The sequence below is a fragment of the Rhincodon typus genome, chromosome 12 (genome assembly GCF_021869965.1).
Source record: "Rhincodon typus isolate 14 chromosome 12, sRhiTyp1.1, whole genome shotgun sequence".
NCBI classification, from domain to species: Eukaryota; Metazoa; Chordata; class Chondrichthyes; order Orectolobiformes; family Rhincodontidae; genus Rhincodon; species Rhincodon typus.
Window position 1 is genome coordinate 63,774,651 of NC_063343.1, and position 16,708 is coordinate 63,791,358.

The following is a 16,708-nucleotide window of genomic DNA, read 5'->3' on the forward strand; positions in this document are numbered from 1 at the left end:
AAACCGTGTTGACTATTCCTAATCAAATTATTCCTTTCCAGATGATTATAAATCCTATCTCTTATAATCCTTTCCAACACTTTACCCACAACCGAAGTAAGGCTCACTGGTCTATAATTACCAGGGTTGTCTCTACTCCCCTTCTTGAACAAGGGGACAACATTTGCTAGTCTCCAGTCTTCTGGCACTATTCCTGAAGACAATGACGACATAAAGATCAAAGCCAAAGGCTCTGCAATCTCCTCTCTAGCTTCCCAGAGAATCCTAGGATAAATCCCATCCGGCCCAGGGGACTTATCTATTTTCACACCTTCCAGAATTGCTAACACCTCCTCCTTATGAACCTCAATCCCGTCTAGTCTAATAGACTGTATCTCAGTATTCTCCTCGACAACATTGTCTTTTTCCTGTGTGAATACTGACGAAAAATATTCATTTAGCACCTCTCCTATCTCTTCGGACTCCACGCACAACTTCCCACTACTGTCCTTGACCGGCCCCAATCTTACTCTAGTCATTCTTTTATTCCTGACATACCTATAGAAAGCTTTAGGGTTTTCCTTGATCCTACCTGCTAAAGACTTCTCATGTCCCCTCCTGGCTCTTCTTAGCTCTCTCTTTAGGTCCTTCCTGGCTAACTTGTAACTCTCAAGCGCCCTCACTGAGCCTTCACGCCTCATCTCTACATAAGCCTCCTTCTTCCTCTTGACAAGAGATTCAACTTCTTTCGTAAACCATGGTTCCCTCGCTCGACCACTTCCTCCCTGCCTGACAGGTACATACTTCTCAAGGACACGCAGTAGCTGTTCCTTGAACAAGCTCCACATTTCAATTGTGCCCAGCCCCTGCAGTTTCCTTCTCCATCCTATGCATCCTAAATCTTGCCTCATCGCCTCATAATTGCCTTTCCCCCAGCTATAACTCTTGCCCTGCGGTATATACCGATTCCTTTCCATCGCTAAAGTAAACGTAACCGAATTGTGGTCACTATCACCAAAGTGCTCACCTACCTCCAAATCTAACACCTGGCCTGGTTCATTACCCAGTACCAAATCCAATGTGGCCTCGCCTCTTGTTGGCCTACCTACATACTGTGTCAGGAAACCCTCCTGCACACATTGGACAAAAACTGACCCATCTGAAGTACTTGAACTATAGCGTTTCCAGTCAATATTTGGAAAGTTAAAGTCCCCCATAACAACTACCCTGTTACTTTCGCTCCTATCCAGAATCATCTTTGCAATCTTTTCCTCTGCATCTCTGGAACTTTTCGGAGGCCTATAGAAAACTCCCAACAGGGTGACCTCTCCTTTCCTGGTTCTAACCTCAGCCCATACTACCTCAGTAGACGAGTTGTCATCAAATGTCCTTTCTGCCACCGTAATACTGTCCTTGACTAACAATGCCACACTTCCCCCTCTTTTACCACCTTCCCTGATCTTACTGAAACATCTAAACCCCGGAACCTGCAACAACCATTCCTGTCCCTGCTCTATCCATGTCTCCGAAATGGCCACAACATCGAAGTCCCAGTTACCAACCCATCCTGCAAGTTCACCCACCTTATTCCGGATGCTCCTGGCATTGAAGTAGACACACTTCAAACCACCTTCCTGCCTGCCGGTACACTCCTGCGACCTTGAAACTTTCAGGACACCCTGGTTCACTCCTCCTCCACTCCCAACACCTCCCCACACCCCTACAGCACCTTCCCATGCAATCACAGAAGCTGTAAAATGTGCTGTTTACTTCCTCCTTCTTCACTATCCAAGGTCCCAAACATACATACCTTCCAGCCGAAGGAGCAATTTATCTATACTTCACTCAATCTCGTCTACTGTACTCACTGCTCAACGCTGTCTCCTCTATATTGGACAGACAAAACACAGACTGGACAACCATGTTTGCAGAACACCTACGTTCTATCCGTTAAAAACAACCCTGAAGTTTCAGTTGCCTGCCACTTCAACACACCACCCTGTTCCCTGGTCAATATCTGTCCCTGACCTGCTGCAGTGCTCCAGCGAAGCTCAGTGAAGGCTGGAAGAACAACAACCTCTTTTCCATTTGGGGACCTTGCAGCTTTCAGGAGTCAATATTGAGTTCAAAACTTTTATGGCCTGAACACCTCCAATGTCCTTTACCCACCCCTCACATCCCTAGCCATGTTATCTCATTGGCTGCTTTCAAATGATCCCCAGTAGCAACTTTTCTTCCTCCCTGGCTCACCATTATCCATTCCTTAGTCTGCCCAACTGGGGGTGTTCTCATTCTCTCGTGCTGTCACACTTGCTCCACCTATTTGTGCACTCTTTCTACCACCCCTGTCCCCATCCTAAGTGTATATACTATCTTTTCTTAGCTGCAATCAGTTCTGAAGAAGGGTGACTAGATCCAAAATGTTGACTCTGATTTCTCTCCACAGATGCTGCCAGACCTGCTGAGTTTCTCTAGCAATTTCTGTTTCTGTTTCTGCTGCTAGGCAAGTGTTTTTCACAATTTACATAACGATTTGAACTTATTAGAAGTTCAATTTGAAAATAGGCATTATCTGAAAATTTAAGGTATCCATACAATGGAAGATTGTGACAAAATACAGGTGTTAATAACATTGTGGAATGACTAATTGGCAAATGGATTTCAACATAAGTGAGTTAGTAGATTCTGGTTGGTAGAAAAAGAAACCAACATAATTGCTGAGAAATAAGGGTCTAAATAGGGTAAAGGTGCAAAGTGATTTTGGAGTTGCAGAAACACAAGTCATAAAGTAGCAATTCTGTTCATAGGGCTAAAGAAAGTGCAAGTAAAAACTGGGAGGGAATGAACTGAAAGGCAAAGAAGTTACTTTAAGGTCCTATAGTACCTTGGTTAAACCACACATGGGGTACTATAAATGGTTCTGCTCTCCACTTTACAAAACGGATGTAGAGACCTGGAAATATAGCAAAGAAGAATCACTTGGATAATACCAGAACTAAAAAGAGATTCCTATCAGGAACTATTGAGCAGGCTGAAACTGGTGCCTCTGGGACTTGAAGGGACCTAATGGGTGTCTTTGTCCTGACAAACCCTTCCATGATTTTAAAGGTAGAGAAGAATTTTATTCTTATGGGGAGTCCAAATCTTAGGTCATAAATACAAGATTGTAACAAATAAATTCATCAATGGAGAGACTAACGATGCTGAACCAGTAATTCAGAGGTTCAGTCTATGAATATTTGATGTGGGATTATGGGTTCAAATCCTACCACAGCAGCTGGTGGAATTTAAGTTCAAATTGCCTATAACTATCAGTAATGGTGACTGTGAAGCTATCAATGATTGTTGTAAAAACCCATCTGATTCACTAATGATGTTTAGGTAAGAAAATCTAATCCAGTCTGGGCTACATGTGGCACTAGACCCACAATACTGGATATTTTACAGAAGGGTAGATGACACTTAATAACTGAGCATGGCACTCAGTTCAAGGACAATTAGATAATCAATGCTGGAATAAAAACAAACTGCTGGATAAACTCGAGTCTGGCAGCATCTGTGGAGAGAAAACAGAGTTAATGTTTTGGGTCCAGTGACCTTTCTTCAGAACTTGCCAATGCCTCCCACATCCCAGGAGAGAGCTTTGTTTTATATTTTAAAAAAATTCTCGAGTGAGTGAGAATGGGCCTTGGATGCTTTGGTCCTGTTGATAAGGAAATGGGACTTTGGAAGGGATTGGGATGAAGACGGAATCCAGTTTGCCTGAGAGGACTTGGAAGAAGCTGAATGGTGAAAGATTTTTTTTCTAAAAATTTGTTTATGGGATGTGAGGTCTAATTGCCCAGAGGGTCAGTTCAGTCTCGAGTTAGCAGATTCCTTCTATGAAGAATGTTAGTGAATCAGATTGTCATTTTATGGTTACGTGGTCACCATTAAGTCAGATTTCATTAATTTCAAATTTTACCATTGGCCACAGTAGGACTCAAACCCTTGGAACATTAGCCTGGGGTTTTTAATTGCTAGTCCAGTGACATTACCATTTCCTCAGTGAAGTTGCTGTATTAGTTCTCTATCGATGTCTGCATAGTGTGATGTGTTTTGATTTTCAATATTTATGGCACAAATATTTAAACAAAGGAATATTATCATGAATAACAACTTGTAAGAACTTCAAAGATTTTTATTTTGAGCCATTTCTGAGAATGAAGAAAACCGCTCAATAAAAACATACTGACCACTTTTCCCTAACTCCAGGAGAGATGTGAGGTACGACTTAATTTCTTTTTCCATCGTCCTTGAGGAAAACCAACTCTTCCATTCCATCTGCGATGTCTTTCTCGTAAGGAGCTGGGCAGGGGTGGAATGAGGTGCGATAGTGAGGGTCACCACGGACCGTGCTGAGGAATCCAGCTGCCCCTGAGCAAGTTATACAGTTGGCCAGGATCACCGAGCCTTTTGACAGCAGTCTCTCTTCCTCCAGCAGACGCAGGTTCTTCAAATAGTCTGCACCTTGCCCCTGGTTCAGAAACACAAAATCGAATGTCTCCACCCCGAGCCATTTCTTGAATCGAGGAATGACCTCACAAAGAGATCCAGTGATCACTTGGAACTGGGGAGATGAGACACGTGTCAGAACTGAATGTACAGTGGGCCCCCATTTACTTCAATGAGAGGGGCCTTCAGCAGATCGGCACTTGACAGGAGATAAGAGGATTCAGTGGATGGGAAGACAGATTTGTCAAGGTGGCTGGTTCCCATGGTTCAGTAAGCAGCGCTCGCCTCTCAGCCAGGAAGTCATGGGTTCAATCCCTATTCCAGAGATTGGAGCATGACACTGCAGTAGGGGAAAGCTGCACTGACAAAAATGCAAGTTTGATGCCAAGTTCAAATGAGACCCATATGTAATGAACAAGTGAATGGAATGCCTTCCTCCTGTTACTGTGTAACAGGTTTGACTGGGCTGAATGGCCTCCTCCTGCCAACGTTCCTCTTCACGAGAACTAGGAGACAGGACAGGGGTATGTTTTTACGATTAGCTCCCCACCCCGCAAAACCCCAAACCTCCAGCATTGGGACTCTGGTAACAGACAATCTTAGTTACCTGCGTGTGTTTCAGTCCTGCCACCAGCATCATTTCCTCAGCCACTTCAGCAGTTTTGGGATCTTGCTCCAATGTATACAGCTTTGCTCCGGGTGTGAGGAGCCTTGCAATGCGAATTGCTGAGTAACCACAATTTGTTCCCAGCTCAAGAGCCCTGACCGGGCCACTGCGCTGTACCACTGATTCGAGGATCTGACCTGCAACACATCCACAATTACAAACAGCAGCCTGTGATCAGTTTTACACAGGCTAGAAGGAGGCTCTTTCGGCCCATTATGGCTGTGCTGGCACTTTGAAAAAGCTAGTCAATTAAACTCACTTCCCCTGTATTTTCAGTGGGTGACACTGTCTTTCACCTCTGAGGCAGAAGGTTGTGTGTTCCAATCCCACTTTGGAGGCTCTGAGCACTGGAGGCGGACATGCCCAATGTAGTACTGAAGGAGTGCTGCACTGTCAGAGGTGCTGACCTTCGGATCAGACAATAAAGTAAAACCACAGTTGGTCTCTTAGGTCATGTGATTACTTTATGGAAAAGAGCAAGAATGTTCCCTGAACACTCCAGGGCCAATATTAATCCCTCAGCCTGCATCACTACAACTGCTTTGTATTATATTGTTGTCTTTGGCAGTTTGCTATGCACACATTACTTGCTCTTTTATGCACATTATGACTGTGACCAGCTTTATTACGGAAAGTGGAATAAATATGAGGCACGGGAAGATACAAAACTATGGGGAGAAAACTGGGGCAGTGGGATTAGTTTTAGGATTAATACAGGTTTTGTGGAAGAGAGTGGGATTAGTTTTATGATTCAGATAGATTTACAGGGAGAGGGCAGTGGGATTGGTTTTTGGGATTGATGCAGAGCTATGGGGAGAGTTTGGGATTAATTTTGTGATTCATATAGGTTTATAGGGAGAGGTTGGGGTAGTGGGATTGACATAGGGCTAAAGGGAAAGCAAGGGACAGTTTGATTAATTATGGAATTGATGTATGGCTACAGGGCAATGGGATCAGTTTGGTATTGATACAAGGTTATAGGGAGGGTGTGGAGCAGTGGGATCAATTTTGGAATTGCCATCGGTCTATTTTTTTTTCCTTTATTCATTATTGGAATGAGGATGTCATTGGCTGGGCAGCATTTATTGTCCATCCCTAATTGCCCAGAGGGCAACATCAGAGTCAACCACATTGCTGAGGGTCTGGAGTCACATGTAGGCCAGGCCAGGTAAGGATGGCAGTTTCCTTCCCTAAAGGACATTAGTGAACCAGATGGGTTTTTCCTGACAATCAGCAATGGATTCATGGACATCATTGGATTCTTAATTCCAGATTTTTTTTTAATCAAATTCAATCTCCACCATCTTCTGTGGCAGGATTCAAACCCGGGTCCACCGGAATGTTATCCGGGTCTCTGGATTAACAGCCCAGCGTTAATACCACTAGGCTATTGCCTCCACAGTGGGGAGTGAGATTAGTTTGGGTTTCATACAAGGCTTTGTGGAGAGTGTGGGACCGTGGGATGAGTCTGTAATTGAGACACGGCTATGGGAAGAGCGTGGGGCAGTTGAATTTATTGCGGAATTTATGTAAGGCTATGTGGCAGGGGAATTATTTTGGATTGATACAAGGCTACGGAGAAAATGTGAGGCAGTGGGATTGTTTTGGGATCAGTCTGTAAAGCATTAGCGCAGGGCTGAAAGTCCTGAATAGTTTTATGACCCTGTCATCTTCCGGGATAGTCGAAAGGTTTTGATACAGTGGTGTACAGGGATACAGTGACTAAGTGACTGGACCTAACCTTTGGCGGGGCCGGTGCTTGTCACACACTCGTATTTGCCACACCACTCGTCCAATGTGCTTAGTACACTCTCGGGCTTCCCGTGTGTCGAGTTGGTCAAAACGTAACGGAACGCCCGTTCTTCCGGGGACATTCCGGTCAGGCAGGTCTTAAACCAGCCCAGGAATCGGTGACGGTAGAAGCGGATCAGCCGGTGGTGATATCGGTTCGCCAGGGCAGTGCAGACGGGCACCAGGATTGCAGCCAGAACAGGAAGCCACGTCTTCAGCTGAGAGGAGCAGGATACACGGAGCGTTATTAAATCTCTGCGGAAACTCAACATCCTGTAGCAATCATTCGCCAAATCATTTTCTGCTCAAGGTATCCAATGTTGCTCCGTGAGCAGAACTCTCTCACCCTCTAGCTCACAGGGCGTGTATTGCACATATGTTTAACTAACCTCGGATATCGTGTCCAGGCCTGCTGTGTTCCTCCAGCTCCGCACTGTGTTACCTACATCTAACTAACCTGTTCAGAGGTGAACAGATAGTCACATCTTGAATCTGTTCTGATGGCCGGACAGGGAGTACAGAAGATCAGAAGGACCTTGGTGTGTATGTCCATGGATCCTTGAAGGCGGAAGGACAAGTAGATAAAGTGGCTAAGAAGGCAGAGGGGATTCTTGCCTTTATTAGTTAAGGCACTGAATATAAGAGCAAGGATGTCTTGATGGAGCTGGAGTACTGTGTGCAGTTCTGACCACCACACTACAGGAAGGATGTAATTGTGCTGGAGAGGGTGCAGTGGAGATTCACCAGGATGTGGCCTGGCCTGGAGCAATTCAGCAATGAAGAGAGACTAGAGAGTCTAGTGTTGTCGTCCTGACAGCAGAGTAGGTGGGGTGACTTGATTGGGGTGTACAAAGTTATGAGGGGCATGGGTAGGGTAGATAGGGGGAATTTTTCCCCTGGCAGAGGGGTCAGTAACCACGAGGCTCAGTTTTAAGGTAAGGAGCAGAAGATTTGAACAGTAAAGGAATTAAGGGTTATGGGGAGTGGGCGGGTAAATGGAGCTGAGTCTCAAAAAGATCAGCCATGATCTTATTAAATGGCGGGGCAGGCTCGAGGGGCCAGATGGCCTACTCCTGCTCCTAGTTCTTATGTTCTTATTTAGAGGGGATTTGAGGAAATGTCTTTTCACCCAGAGAGTGTTATCTAGAACATGCTGCCCATAAGGGTACTAGGGGCAGGAAACCTGGACTATGGGCCAAGTGCTAGAAAATGCAATTCCAATAGATAGATGTTATTGACTAGCACAGACACGATGGGCCGAAGTGCCTGTTTGTGTACTGTAAAAACTTTGATGGTATTTGTTATGACACATCTCTCAAGCAGGTGGGACTTGAATCTGGACCTTCTGGTTCAGAATTAGGGACACTAACACTGTACTACACCAACCCTCTTTCATATGTAAAGACCAAAGGAGTGCTGCACTGTCCTAGGTCAGTACTGAAGGAGTGCTTCATTGTTGATTTGATTTGATTTGATTTATTGTTGTACCTCAGTACAGTGAAATGTTTTGTTTTGCGAGCAGTACAGGTAGATCATAACATACAAGGACAGACAGATCATAGGGTGTTTAGACAGAGCGAGGCATACAAGGTTATGGCTGCACAGGAGGTACACAAAAGCAAGAGCAACATTAGATTTGAAATTAGAGAAGTCCATTCAGCAGTCTAATAAGAGCAAGGAAGAAGGGATAGTACTGGGAGAGTGCTAAATTGTCAGACAGTCAGAACTGAGTGGGTGCTGCACCATTGGATGGTCAGAACTGAGGGACTGCTGCACTGTTGGACAGCCAGTATTGAGGGAGTGCTGCACTGTTGGAAGTTCTGTCTTTTTAGCGAGGCATTGAGCTCAAGCCTCAAAAGGATATAAAACTGCATTTGCCAAACTGTGGATCAGGACCCCATTGGGCTGGCAATGAATACCACGGAGCTCAGATTGCTTTTGGTTAGGTGTGAAACTGTTTTAAACCCTGGTATTTCTTTGTTGTTGGTGAACATGGCCTAATGGGTTATTCTCTGACATCCAATTGCTGCTGCAAAAAAGCCAGTGAAAAGGATTCTTTGTTTCTTTCATAGAAACCTGCCTGTACATTCATGTCCAAAGAGTTCAACCCTGTTCTCCCACATCCAGCCCTAGCCAAGAATAAAGACTCCCGAACCCCCATCCGCTTAAATTGGAGGCATTAAAATGGACCCAGGAAAATATTTTGTATTGAAATAAACAATCCTGTTTTGATGAAGACCAGAAATATTGCTTGAACTTGATTCAGTTTCAGTCACTACACTGCACATCCTTAAGTGCTGAAATATGAAAATCTAACATGCTAACATGAACTATGTAACATTATTGTACCATAAAGCTTTCACAAGAAACTTGAGCCATTAAACAAATACTTTGTTACTCCCTTCATAGTAGAAGACAGAAGAAACATTAATGAAATAACGAGGAACCAAGTTGAACAAGATTAAGAGGCACATCAAGTCCTTACCCTGAATGAGATAAGAATATTCACAGAGTAGTCTGTCAACCTTTACTCTCTCACTGGCTGGGATTTGTTCTATCTGGGACAGTTTGGGCTCAGAAACCAGTTTAATTGCTGTGCTTGTTAGCTCTGAGGACCCTTTCTGGCCTGCATACCTTCAGCTCAAAGCAGCATCAGGTACAGCTGACAGCTAGTGTCAGAACTTGAACAGAGATAACTGGCAATTCCATCTGCACCCATTGTGCAGTCTTTCATGAACAGAGCCAGGAATTGGACAATGAAAAGGCCATTTCAAACCCTTGGGTCTGTTCAAACATCTTATTGGATCATAACTGATCTGTAATTTATATCTATTTATCCACATTTGAACCATATTTATTAATATCCTGGATGAGCAATAAACCGTTTCATTCATGAACGCTGTAATTTGCAGCTTTCTCAAGACAGACAGTTCCAGATTTACACCACTGTGTTCAGAATTCTTTTCTCTCAGGAATAGTGGGGGCTAGGTCATTGAATATGTTCAAAGCTGAGTTAGATGGATTTTGGATTGACAGGAGAGTCCAGAGATACGTGGGGTAGGGAAGGCTGGTGGTGTGGTAGACAGTAATGTGGTGTTGAGGCCAAATCAGATCAGCCATAATTTTATCAATGGTGGGGCAAGGTCAAGGGGCTGAATGGAGCCCTTCTGACCCTATTTCTTGTGTGTGCCTGAGAACCTTGATCCATCTTGATCCATCTTGATCCCTAGCTAATGTCCCCACATGTAATAGTCACGTGAAACGCACAAGCTTTGATAGCAAGAAGATTGTCAATCTAGTGTAGCATCACATCCAAAGCCACTCTCTGTCTATGTGCACAACCCTCTGCAAGCAAGAGCACCTTTCACATATTGAAGTCTCTCCAGGCACTTAACAGGACCAAAACAAAATTTGACTCTGAGTCACATATTAGGTCAGGCAACCAAAATTTGATTGATGAAAGAGGTCATTTTTAATAAACATCTTAAAAGAGGAAAAAGGTAGAGAGATTTAAGGAGGAAACTCTTAAACTATGTCCCCTAGTTTTTAGTCTAATTTTTGGAATAAGATGTCTCCCTCTTAAGACAGAGATGAGGAGAAACATTTTCTCTCAGATGTTTGATGGAGTGTGGAATTCTCTCGTTCAGCGGGAACGGAAGGCTGGATCTTGAAATTTATCCAAGGTTGAGTTAGGTAGGTTTTGATAATCAAGGGAGTTAAGGGTTATGGAGCTTAGACAGGAAGTTGAGCTTAGACAACAATCTGATCAACCACAATCTTATTGAATGGTGGAGCAAGTTCGAAGGGCCATGTGGCCTATTTCTGCTCTGTTTCTTCGTAGGACCCAGGCAGTTGAAAGTGCAGGGCATTGGTGAAATCACACCTTGAATACAATGTTCAGTTTTGGTCTCCCTATTTAAGAAAGGATGAGAATGCATTGGAGATGGTTCAGAGGAGCTTTACTCAATGCGTGGGTTAGAACACAGAACATAGAACAATACGACACAGGAATGGGCCCTTCGGCCCACGATGTTGTGCCGAACATGATGCCAGATTAAACTAATCCCTTCTCTCTTCGTTGGTCCCTATCCCTCCATCCCTTGCATATTCATGTGCTTATCCAAAAGTCCCTTAAACACCCCTATCATATCTGCCTCCACCACTATCCCTGGCAGCGTGATCCAGACTCCTACCATTCTCTGTGTAAAAAACTTTCCCCCCCACTCACCTTAAATGCATTCCACCTAGTATTAGACACTTCAACTCTGGGAAAAAGATTCTTACTGTCAACCCTATCTATGCATCTCATAATTTTATAGACTTCTATCATGTCACTGCCCCCTCCTCCTCAGCCTCTGCTGCTCCAGAGAAAACAACGTGAGTTTTTCTAGCCTTCCTTATAACTCATACCTTCTACTTCAGGCAGAATCTTGGTAAACCTCTTCTGCACCCTCTCCAAAGCCTCCACATCCTTCCTATAATGTGGCAACCAGAATTGAATGCAATACTCTAACTGTGGCCTAACCAAAGTCTTATAAAGCTGCAACATGACATCCTGACTCTTGTATTCAATTCCCTGATGAATGAAGGCACACATGCCAAAAGCCTTCTTTATCACTCTCTCTACTTGTGTTGCCACTTTCAGAAAGCTAAAGACTTGAATCCCAAGATCCCTCTGTACATCAATGCTGCTCAGGGTCCTGCCATTAACTGTATACTTTTCCTTAACATTTGATCTCCCAAAGTGCAGCACCTCACACTTATCTGGATTAAACTCCATCTGCCAATTCTCTGTCCATATCTGCAACTAATCTGTATCCTGCTGTATCCTTTGACAACATTTTACACTATCCACAACTCCACCAATCTTTGTGTTGTCTGCAAACTTACTATCCCACCCATCTACATTTTCATCCAAGTCATTTATATATCACAAACAGCAGAGGTCCCAGTATGGATCTCTGCAGAACACCACTAGTCACTGACCTCCAGCCTGAAATACACCCTTCCATCACTACCCTCTGCCTTCAATGGGCAAGCCAATTCTGAACCCAAGCAGCCAAGTCACCATGGATCCCACACATCTTTAGCTGCTGGATGGGCCTACCACGAGGGACCTCATTGAAAACTTACTAAAATCCATGTAGACATCATCCATTGTTCTACCCTCATCGACTACCTTCGTCACCTCCTTAAAAAATTCAATCAAGTTAGTAAGACATGACCTGCCCCTCTCATAGCCATGCTGACTGTCCCTAATTAGGCCATGTTTATCCAAATGCGTGTAAATCCAAACCCTGAGAATTCTCTCCAATAGCTTCTCAATCACCAATGTGAGAGTTACTAGGACTTCTCCAGTGGCTCACTAGGATGCAAAGATCTTGGTCAAGGTCCTAGCAATCTGCTGTCTTGCCTCTCTCAGTAACCTGGGGTAGGTACGTGGAGATGCCAGTACTGGACTGGACTTCACCTGATGAAACAGCAGTGCTTCGAAAGCTTGTGATTTTAAATAAACCTGTTGGACTATAACACCTGCTTTCATGTGATATCTGACTTTGTGGTAGATACCATCAGGCCCTGGGGACTTATCTGCCTCAATGCTCTTCAAGAGATCCAATACCACTTTTTTCTTGATCTCAAATGCCCTAGCATGTTAGGATGCTCCACACTAATTTCAATATCCTCCATATCCTTCTCCTGGGTGAATACCAATATGAAGTACTCATTTAGGATCTTGCTCACATCCTCTGCCTCCAAGCACAAGTTCCCTCCTTTATCCATGAGTGGTCCTACTTTCTCCCTCGTCATCCTCTTGTTTTTAATGTATGTATAGAATGCCTTTGGATTCTCTTTAACCCTAGTTGCCAAGGTCATTTCATAGCCCATTCTTGTTCTCCAGTTTCCTGCTTATGGGTTGTCTGAGGACAGACTGGGCAGCCTGGGCTTCTTTCCATTGGAGTTTGGAAGAGTGGGGTCAATTTAGTTGAAATGTATAAGCTCCTGAATGGTATTCACAAGGTGGATGAGGAAAGAATGTTTCCTGTTATGGGTCTGTCACAAAACTAGGGGGCACTGTTTTAAAATTAGGGTCGCCCTTTCAGGACAGAAATGAGGAGAACTGTTATTCCCTCAGAGAGTTGTGTGACTTTGAAACTTTCTGCCTCAGAAGTCGATGGAGTTGGGGTTATTGAATAGTTTTAAGACAGAGTTGGATAGATTTTTATGACACAGGGGAAACCAAGAGTTATTGGGAGTTGATGAGAACATGGAATTTGAAATAGAGATTAGCCATGATCTTATTGAATGGTTGAGAAGTATCAAAGGGCTGAAAGGTCCACTTGTGTTCCTACCTTGCATGTTCCTTTATTGATACAGTAGCCAATCATGACGCGATTAAAATCTGGGGGCACATAAGAAGCCAGAATTGGTCAGGTGCTGATGCCTCAGAAGGCTGTAGAGCAGGAAAGATATGACAAAGATCAGGAAGGTTGGGAAACAAAAGATATATGAACACAAAAGATTTTAAAATTGAGTTTTTTTTTGGAGCAGGATTCAATGCTTTCCTGGGTTTTCCATGATCCAGACGAGAGAGGGAGATGTGAGATTGCCTGGCTGAAGATTCAGGAAGATGTACAATCTACATAGTTTCCCTTCCACAGTCAGGTGGAGGCTGCTTTGTGAATGAAATGTGCGCATGCGCCACAGCCAAAGCACCAATTCACCATCGCGCTGCCTTCTGGGATATGAAGTCCGCCATTAACACCGTGGGCAGGCCGAACAGCAAACATTCCTCCCGCTTTCGAAACTACGATCGTTGGACCGGAGCACCAACTGGAAGCAACTGCTGGACTCTTTGTACACTAAGTATTTTCATGTATTTCTAAATAAATAATTTATATTTTCAATTCTATATAAATAAACATGAATAAAAAAGAACAGCCCTGTCAGCGGTACATAAAACAATTGGACTCAAAAGCAATTCCAACATTTCAGTAGCCTTGCTGGGTAAGAAGAGATCAGTCTGACTGGAACAGGTTCGAGGGGATGCTCACTTCTGTCATCAAGAGTGTTTAGAGAAAACTGCTCCTCGGATAATAGGAACAGGAGTAAGCCATTCAGTTCCCCGAGCCTGTTTCGCCATGCAACGAAAACTTGACTGATCTATGGCTTAACTCCAAATACCATGGACCATAGACCAACTCGTGGACTTTGGCCCATATCCTTTGGTATCTTTGTTTAACATAAAAATAAATTAAATTAAATTTTAAATTAACAATCGATCTAGCATCCGCTTAGGAAATCCCGAATTTAGATCAATTGGTAAAGATTAAAATTCATCGCTTGAAAATAGTATTAAAACCTCTATTTAAAACTCGAAAGGTGAAACTTACCGTTTAGGTCCGGTTGCTACGGGGGATTCCTCAGACGGAAGAGCCATACAACATGACAGACCGCAAGGCTTATCAAGTTAAAAATGATCCGGGAACATCAGGCGCCCTCCAGCCGAAAGTGGTGGAATAAATTTGTCCCTTCACGGCCATTCGCGAATTTTAATTATTCTATGAACTTTCCAAAGGAAACTTCAACTTCTATCGGCAAAAGTACAATATTGATGATCTGTGCAGAAGTTATTAGCCTTGAGCAATTCGACAGAAATGACTGAATTAGTTTTATTGTCACTTATACTCAAAAGCATACAAGTGTACAACGTGACAGACCGGAAGGCTTGTCGAGTTAAAAATGTTCCGGGAACATCAGGCGCCTTCCAGCTGAACGTGGCGGAAATAAATCGCAGAATTGTTATAGTGCAATGGAGGAGGAGGCCATTTCGCCTATCGCGTCTGTATCGGCTCTTAGCGTTTTAACCTCGTGCCAGTCTTCTGCCTTTTCCCTGCGACTCTGCACATTGTTTCTATTTAAATAATCATCTAATACCCTCGAATGCCTGCATGTACACTTCCAGACAGTGTATTCCAAACCCTAACTGCACATGGTGAGAACTTTCTGCTCATCTTGCATTTGCTTCTTTACTAACTTTCGTTTCTTTATGATTGTGCTGTCTGGTTCTCGATCCTTTTATGAATGGAAAAGTTTCTCCTCATCAAATCTGTCCAGACTGCTTGTGATTTTGAAAATTTATATCTAATCTCTAAGCCTTGTCTTCTCCACTCTTTTCTCAGGGCTGACGTGTTTCATCCATGAAACCATTCTAGTAAACCTTTTCTGAATTCTCTCCACTGTTTTCATATTCTTCCTATAGTGTCAAATTCAGAACTGTACATAATACCCCAGTTGAAGTCTAACCAGTGCCCTTTGTGTGTACAGCATAACTTCAAAGAAGGTCAACTGGCTGGATGGGTGGTTAGAGAAATTATAATGAAGAAATTGATAGATTGAAGGTTGATAAATCCCTCGGGCCTGATAATCTACACACCAGAGTACCGAGGGAAGTGGCCCTAGAAATAATGGATGCGTTGGTGGTCACCTTCCAAAATTCTTTAGACTCTGGATGGCTAGTTTGTGATGCTGAGTGATGCCAACAGCATGGGTTCAATTCCCACACTGGCTGAGGTCACCACCAATGTCTCAACTGGAACAACTTGGCCAGGACACAGCTAATTTTGAAACACCAGCCTTCAGGACTAAGACAGATGTTTCCATGAAGGAGCCTTGCAGTTTTCCATGCCTTCAGCCAATCCTTGATATTATATGAAGTGAATCAAATTGGTTAAAGATACATCAGTGTCTGGCACTTGTGTAGCATGCATGTTATTTGCCATTAATCAACCCAAGCCTGAATGTTAATATCTGAGGGCTTGTAGATGGTAATAAATACTGAAATCATCAGCGAAGATCATTGCTGTAGATGCTGAATGTGTTTGGGCCTAAGACTCTACCCTGAGGAACTTGTGCAGCAACAGCCTGTGGTGTAGTGACTCTCGAGTTAAATTTACCACTCTCTAATGTTAAAGATTTGTTGCGCTTATGACTAATAGACCTCTCTACTAATCCTGCTCCCTTTAATGACTTGTGTACCTACACATCCAGGTCTTTCTGCTTGTGCTCTCCTATTCTATGATTCATCTTGGCCTCCTTCTGAGGTTCCAGCATCACTAATGAATCTTTAGCCAATTTGATGCACTTCACATAATATCAATGGCAATGGAAGCAGTCATCAACAGCGCTGTTAAACAATACTTGCTCAGTAATAAGCTGCTCACTGATGCTTATTTCTGCTTCTACCAGGGCCACCATGGTTTGTTCAAACCCTAACAAGAGAGTTGAATTGAGTGTAACTGCCTTTGACATCATGGCATCATTTTGACTGAGTGTGGCATTAAATAGCCAACAATAGTGAAGTCAATGGTAATTGGGGGAAAACTCTCCACTGTATAGAGTCATATCTAGCACAAAGGAAGATGGTTGTTGTTGGAGATCAGTCTTCTGAACCCCTAAATGTTGCTGCAAGAATTCCTCAGGGTAGTGTCCTCGGCCAAAACACATTCAGTTGCTTCATCAATAACCTTTGTTTATGATTTCAGTATTTATTATCATTCACAACTCCTCAGAAATTAACATTCAGGCTTGGGTTAATCAATGGCAAGTAATGTTCATGCCACACAAGTGCCTGCCATGACCATCTCCCCTTGCCATTCAATAGCATTACTATCATTTAATTTCATGTTGTCAACATCTTTGGGTTGGAGGGATGTTCCTATCATTTAACAAGGACATAACTGGATTAGCCATAAAAGAACTGTGGCTATGACAGACAGT

The 16,708-nt window shown here is 43.4% G+C and overlaps 1 protein-coding gene across 3 annotated transcripts; it reads right to left on the bottom strand.

The window, feature by feature from the left end:
* Positions 1-4,138: 4,138 nt before the first annotated feature.
* Positions 4,139-14,643, bottom strand: LOC109934190 (transmembrane O-methyltransferase homolog). Of its 3 annotated transcripts, none has more exons than XM_048603731.1 (5): positions 14,323-14,643; positions 13,282-13,331; positions 6,882-7,149; positions 5,081-5,277; positions 4,139-4,588 (listed from the first exon to the last, which is right to left on the bottom strand). In XM_048603731.1, exons 2-5 carry the CDS (start codon positions 13,315-13,317, stop codon positions 4,253-4,255), a joined length of 837 nt encoding a protein of 278 aa, XP_048459688.1. In that variant the 5' UTR covers positions 13,318-13,331; positions 14,323-14,643; the 3' UTR covers positions 4,139-4,252. The 3 variants fall into 3 exon arrangements, with proteins under 3 accessions (XP_048459688.1, XP_048459687.1, XP_020388609.2); XM_048603730.1 differs by having other exon boundaries at positions 13,282-13,382; XM_020533020.2 differs by lacking the exons at positions 13,282-13,331; positions 14,323-14,643 and having other exon boundaries at positions 6,882-7,257.
* Between the last annotated feature and the right edge of the window lie 2,065 nt (positions 14,644-16,708).

What these genes read in the sequence shown, in the direction of transcription:
- LOC109934190 (XM_020533020.2), bottom strand. Translation starts at nt 7,203, where the DNA reads ATGTTGAGTTTCCGCAGAGATTTAATAACGCTCCGTGTATCCTGCTCC. An exon ending in AAGCACCGGCCCCGCCAAAG is followed by an intron (nt 5,278 to 6,881) that starts GTTAGGTCCAGT and finishes GATGTGTTGCAG; the next exon opens with GTCAGATCCTCGAATCAGTG. An exon ending in CAGGACTGAAACACACGCAG is followed by an intron (nt 4,589 to 5,080) that starts GTAACTAAGATT and finishes TCATCTCCCCAG; the next exon opens with TTCCAAGTGATCACTGGATC.